Source organism: Parasteatoda tepidariorum, chromosome 4, assembly GCF_043381705.1.
Source record: "Parasteatoda tepidariorum isolate YZ-2023 chromosome 4, CAS_Ptep_4.0, whole genome shotgun sequence".
Lineage (NCBI taxonomy): Eukaryota > Metazoa > Arthropoda > Arachnida > Araneae > Theridiidae > Parasteatoda > Parasteatoda tepidariorum.
In genome coordinates, this window is record NC_092207.1 from 17,935,399 (window position 1) to 17,942,388 (window position 6,990).

General features: G+C 31.4%; 1 protein-coding gene across 1 annotated transcript in view; it reads left to right on the forward strand.

The window, feature by feature from the left end:
- LOC107448722 (mitochondrial GTPase 1) overlaps nt 1-6,774 on the forward strand; it is a gene marked incomplete in the record, with an annotated part of 37,947 nt that extends 31,173 nt beyond the window's left edge. The window contains 1 exon segment of the mRNA XM_043044147.2: nt 6,648-6,774. Within this exon segment, the coding sequence (XP_042900081.2) occupies nt 6,648-6,766 (119 nt within the window).
- Nucleotides 6,775-6,990: the final 216 nt, after the last annotated feature.

Genomic DNA, 6,990 nt, shown 5'->3' on the forward strand with positions numbered 1-6,990 from the left:
GACTTTCAACCAACAAATAGCAATTTATCACATACTGCTGAGATAATTTTCCAGCATGCAATAACGGGTTAAAAGGACCATTAGGTCGTAAGGCTAACCTATGCCCATAATATTGAATTGGACTTATTTGTTTTCCTTTTTGCGAAGGCATTTGATAAGTCCATCCTAAATCGCCTTTAGGAAAAAGTAAAGGAAAGACCATAGGATCAGCATGTTGAGATCTTTGGTTTATTATACTCGTTTCTCTTATTTCTTGTTTAGGATATACAGTTAAATCGCATACAGGAACAACACCATCTTTGGAAACAATAATGGCAGCTAATTCAGAAGAAGTAGGTTTATTGTATCTTCTTTTATCATCGAATATAAATCTTTGAAATTGTAAAACAAATTCACTATCATGAATAGTTAAATCTCTGAGCATCCGATATTTCTGTGCATATGGATTGACTTCCCTTAATAATTTTTCAATATGCCTTGTCAACTGAAGATTGTCTAAATTCATGCGTAGTTTAATAGCCTCCTCAACACTGTCATAAATATATATTTGTCCATTCCTTGGAGCATTGGTTGCTGAATTTAGGGATGTTGTCGCATGGTGATATACTTGTCCTTGAATTTTTATCAACGGTGGACCTCTGCTTTCATCTTGAAGAAATTTAGCACTAAAAGTGGCAAACGCAAATGATGAATTGTATACACGGATATTTTGCCTAAATAATTTTGCTTCTTGCTCATCAGAAAGAAGTAAGTTTTTCAAAAATAAAGGATATTCATGCAGCGGAGGTATATGTATGTTATCATTATGGCAGCAAGAATTAACAGAGCGCCCTTTTGCAGAAGCAAATCTCAAAGCTCCACAATAACTGCATTTTGAAAACATTTTGCCAAGACTATGTTTTGCCACTTTGATAGGTAACAATTTCGATAAATCACCAGCAAACTCATGTTGTTTTGATTTTAAAATAGGTGGATTAGGATTTTGGTCCATATCATTGTCAACATTGCGAAAGCGAATTGGTACAGTGTGCATTCCAACCACATTTTCTGTATTTACAGGTCTGGTTTGATGTGGGCAAATGAAAGTCGATGTTGTTGCGACTGTGTAGCAATTACACACATTCTCTTTTAGCTCAACCTTTGTTAGTTTAACTTTTTTTTTGTTAGTTGAATCATCATTAGGTTGTATAAGCAAAAGAGCATTATTTTCTTCTATACTATGAAGTTTACGTTTTTCCCGCTTTCGATTAGCTTTCGCATTGAGTTGCGACTTTTTAGTAATGTTAGGTCTTTTCTTTTTAACCAGATTAAACTTACGAATTAACGTTTTAGAAAACAAATAATCAGATTAATCAATATATCAATACGAAATAAGTTGAGATGTTGTAAAACTGAAGAATGAAACTCTAACTATTTTGTGATTGGTTGCATCTCTGAAAAAGAAAATTCAGACTTGTAAATCGCTTTTTTAAGCTTGCCGTTTTCAGACATGTCATTGGCTGTTGTGAACAGCGGTTATTCTTCATTATTAACTGCAAAATCGTGCTTTAAAACTAAAATAAATAAAAATTTAAAATTATGTAAAAGATTTGAATGCCCTAAATGTCTTCCCTGAAAGATTCTGAATGAATTGATTCCTTAATCTTAGATTTTCATCACGTAGTTAAAAAGTTTTTCAGGGGACAAAATTAACTGCAAAAACTTTTTTTTAGAATAGAGAGATGTTAGCTTCTGGCCCTTACACAATTTTTAAGTCTGACCCTACCTCTTCAGATTCTACTAATATTAGAAATAAAATAAAAAGTTCTTGTACTCTTTTGGTCTACACTAAATGTGATGTCATTCCTTTTATTTTAAGTTGCGGTAATTTCAATTGTGATCATTTCTATGCCTTTAATAACTTTCACAAGCCTCGAACTTGCTTTTAGATCTTTTGTCTCTAACATTCATACTTTGTGCTATGAACTTGATCGCGATTTAGCATGTATCATCAAACCTCTTAACTCCCAATAACATCCATACAGTTCAAAATGCCCATGATTTTGTTGCCCAACTCCCCCTCCAACAAAATTGTGTTCTCTTTTTATGTTGTTTTCTTTTCATCGTTTTAGGTGCTATTGATTGTTTAAAACTTTTTTTGAAAAAATTTCACAGTTTTATTATTGAAATTGAAGATATTTTCTCCAATGTCAATCCCTGTATTCCACAAACTGCTTTACAATTCAATTGTAATTTCTATAAACAAATTGAGGGTTTAGTCATGGGCAACCCGCTCTCTCTCCCATCCTTTGTGACTTATTCATGTTGTATTTCTAATAAAAAGCTTTTAAATTGTTCAAATTCTCATGGTTGTTGGTGATACATTTATCTTAGTAGACAGTGATATTGATTTTTCAATTGTTGCTTTTGGTTGACCCCAACATTCAACTTACCTTAGAGGTGGAAATTAACTTTTCTTTATCTTTTATAGATCTTCTTGTAACTGAATACTCTGATCCTTTTCCTACCTCTTTGCCCCCTCATGTTAATACTAATCAGCCTAATTATTTCATACTTTTGTTTCTGGCACACGCCGACCAACCTGTGTAGGGGTTAGGGAACTGCCCTTGCATCAGAAAGGTTCTGGGTTCGAATCCCGGGCAAGACATGGATGTTCTTTCCTTCTCTGTACTATCTGTCCTTACTGTGGGAGCAACGTTGGCCCTCCTAATAGGGTGCCCCTGAAAGTGGCCAACAAATCTGCCCTTCAGATGCCTGTATGATGCCTAGGTGGGTCATTTTAAAAGGTGGGCATTGGAAAAAAAATGTTTCTGGCACACTAAAATTTTGTATCGACTCTTCTTTAAACTCTAAACTTAACTTTATCCACTCGCTTACTGCTAATGGTGGATTTAATTCTTCCATAGTTGATTCAGCTCTTGTTAAACTCAGTAAACCCAAACAGCCCTCTTTTTCTAATCCTTACAGAGGATTGTTACTTTACTGTTTTTCTCTCTTTCCTGTTTTGATTTTAAAGTCATTTTTATGCTTAACAAAATTAAATTTAAATCTCTTGAATATCCTATTAGTTTTGATAATAACTTGAGCATTTACCACATGCTTTTTCAGAGCAACTTTGGTTACATTAAACTAGGCACGCTTTAAAATGTAGACTTAAGGAGCATGAGAAATATGTCCATTATGAATTGCTGCACATAAAATCAATTTCAACAATACTGAAGTTATTTTCACCCCAAACACATCAACTTATCTTGATATCCTTCAATCTTGTTTATTCATATGAATACTGATTTTCTTGTTAATGACATTAGGTCCTCACCACTTCTCTATAGCCCACGGAAATGCATTTTCCCTGATTTACCTTCCTCTGCCTCTGTGGTTTTGCTTGTTCTGGTTTTACTCTTTTTTGTTGGCAACTTTATGTTTCATAATTCAAATCATTTTTGTTTCTTTCCAGTCATGTTTGGCAAGTCTTGAAAATAGGCATTTTTTTTTTTTTTTTTGAGTGCTTGAAACATGTTGAATTTTATTTCTGTAGCAAACAAAGCTTTCAATAATCTTATAAATACGTGAAGTTTGAAACAACTACAGATTGGGGAATATATATTAGTCCTACAAAATGGCAGTTTCAATTGCTCTCTCCATGGTATCACAAGCATGTTTTATAACGTTGAGGCCTGAAGACATCAGGCAGTAGTTTTCCAATTTCTAGAATAGAAAAATTGTTGACCAGATGAGGTTTTGACAACCACACATTCTAGTCTATTAAAATAAAATCAGAATCAACTGTATCACTAAGAATTGAATGTAGGGTACCAATGTTTAATTCCTATACGACAAACCAGTCAAAGTGTTTCACTTAAAAACATGAAAGGATATGCAGCCATTTAAGCAGAAATCTGGCCACACCCTTAATTCTCCGCTGTCACAATGGTTAATTTTTTTACATATATCAAGGTAGTAAGTGGATTCACTGCTCAAAGGGAAGCATTCAATATCGAAGAAACTAACCATTACAATGCACAAAGTTTGATGGCCTGCACGGGTTTCTTGTTGAAAGGCTACACATCGCTCCATCTCTTTGAGAAAGGCACTCACCCTGGTTTAGGGCACATGAACAAAATCTTGGTGCCCTATGTTTATTTTCATGTGTTTGCATATATTGATGGACAGAAATCTTCAGTACACGTCAAGACAGGCCTTCCCAGAACATTTCCACTGCATGGAGGTTTTGCATGAAGACCTTAGACCTCTTATTGTTTATGACTTTTTGAGGATTCACGGCCTTCTGGACATGGTCTGGCTTGCAGCTAGACTTCGAGGAATAAGCCACAACAACTTTCATGTGCGTGGTCAACTCTGACTTTATTTTAATGGATGCAACAACTCAGGGGTCAATATAATTGACAATTTTCTAAAAATTGAAATTATTCGTCAAATAAATTAGCCAACTGAGCATGTCTTAGAGGCTCTGGACAATAGGACGTTGCATTCCTCTATAGAAAACCAGAACAGTACTTACTTCTAAATAAAGAATAACTTCAAAGAACAGTACATCTAAATAAATGGGAACAATTGCTACAGGAACTTTTAAACTGTCTTGATTTCAATATGAAATCACACTATGAAACTTGTAAGAAGTGTGCTAATTCACCTCATTATTCCTGTGAGCACTGATTTATACTCTCAAGCTATAATGAGCATTATTGTTTATCACGTGTGTTCAAGCTCTTTCTGTATTCTCTATTCTATATTCATGCCAAATTTTATTAAAATCTGCCCGCTAGTCCTGCACCAAAAAATTCTTTTTATTTTTGACATCCAATTGATCCTCCCTCATAAATTTACATCTTTGACATTCAACTGATCCTCCCTCATAAATTTACATCTTTGACATCCAATTGATCCTCCTTAATAAATTTACATCTTTGAAGTTTCATTTTATCTTCGGCTTTCATTGATCTACAGTAATTTCTTCCAAGGCAACATTGTTATGTTTTTTATGTATGATTAGTGTTTTAAGTGCAAAAAGGAAGAAATAAAAGTGTATACAAACGAGTTGTTCAGTTCCAGTTAATTTTCTGATGTAAGAAATTGTCATAGCCAGGTTATCATTTTGAAACTGCATGTTCACCCTAGTTATCTTAGCATCTTCTGCATGGCTATATAAATAAAGTAATGTAATAAGTGTAAGTAAATCTATTTGTTGGTTTATTGTGATGGAAAAAAAAACATTGCCAAAACAAGTACACTTCCTTAAAATAATAGAAGAGACAATTTCATTTTTTGACATTATCCCTAAATTTCTCAATAGATAAATATTTTATAACTTGGTTACGCCTGTCATAAAACTGAAGAATCATTTATGTACCTATGACCAAATACAGTACCATGCAATAATGGAAGAGACAATTTCAGTTTATGACAATTTTTTTGAAATAACTTGTTTAAATTATACAACTTCTTATACTTATCAGTAAAGTTTAAAGATTTCAGGATTTGCAAGATCAGCAATAAATTATGGATAAAAAAGAGTGTTTTTCAACACCGTATGCCAGAAAATGTCGCAATACGCTTGTATCCATTATTTTGGTTACCATTAATTGCATGAAATTTAGTAAGCGTAGCTGAAATATTTATGGAGATACAAATATTTTAATGAAGAAAAATTATTTTTTTGTCTTGTTGTCTTGCGTTTATATGCATAACTTGAAAAATATATAATGATATTAAACAAAATTTTTGAAACAATTTTAAATTAATAACAAAATTATTATTTTAAAATTTGAATTAGTTTAAAATTGTGCATGATATCAGTGTTTAAAGTATAGTTCTTTGTAATGCATGCTTGGAAAAACATTTAAAAAGTGTTTCAATTGTAGTAAATCATATTTGGTTGCTAAAGAAGAAAGTCTGATTTTAACATTTTGAAAATTTAATAGTTTCTAGCAATTTTCTAAGTACATAGTTTTATGAAATTTTAAAAGAAAGCTCTGAATGATAAAGTGTTTTCCCCAAATGTCATTTCGTTAACAATTAAACAAGATATGTTACCACCAGGGCATTATGGGGGATTATCCTTTATTAAAATATGTAATATTTTAGATATTTCCTTTCACAAGCTTCCATCACATTTTGTTATCCGGTCAATTATAGCAGGGTATTATAATTGGTTATTAAATCTTGTTTAATAGTACATGAGGAAGTTTGTGAAAAACCCCTTACTTTTCTAAGCTTTCTTTCAAAATTTACAAAAACTACTTAGAAAAACTTTTAAAGAACTTTAGAACTTAGAAAACTTTTTAAGAAACTTTTTAAATTTTCAAGATATTTAAATTGGATTTTTTTCATAAGTTACCAAAAATAATTAATAACAAAAATATAAAAATATAATTTTTAATTGGTTTCTGGGAATGCACAGTATAAAAAGGCTCCTTTAATTACTCATTTCTCACAAAATTGTTAACACATTTTTTTTCTTTCAAATTTTAAAATATTTTTGTCATTAATTAAATATTGCTCCAATTTTTTTTTTTAATTTCATTGAATATTTTTACAGTTATAGTAAGAAAAAGAATTAGTCATTAGAATAGTCATTAATTTAAATTATAGAATCATGTTAATAATGTATTGTTCATCTTTTTTAGGATACATGGAAACTGTTCCAGATTTCAAAAGAGCATCTGAACTGTTTATAAATTCATTCCGTGATGGGAAATTTGGCAATTTACTTTTAGATATTGATTATTTAAATAAAGTGTCTTGACACTGAAACATAGTTTATTTTTTTCCATTTCAATTGAATTTTTTGAAATTTTATAAGAATAAAAAGAAACATTTACATTACCCATTTAAACTTATGAGACTTTTTATTTTATATGTTAGTTAATTGAGCAAAATAAAGTTGATTTATTATTAGATATAATGTTAAAATAGCAACTTTAAATAATTTCAATATAAAATCAATGTTTAGCAGTGATACTATAGATA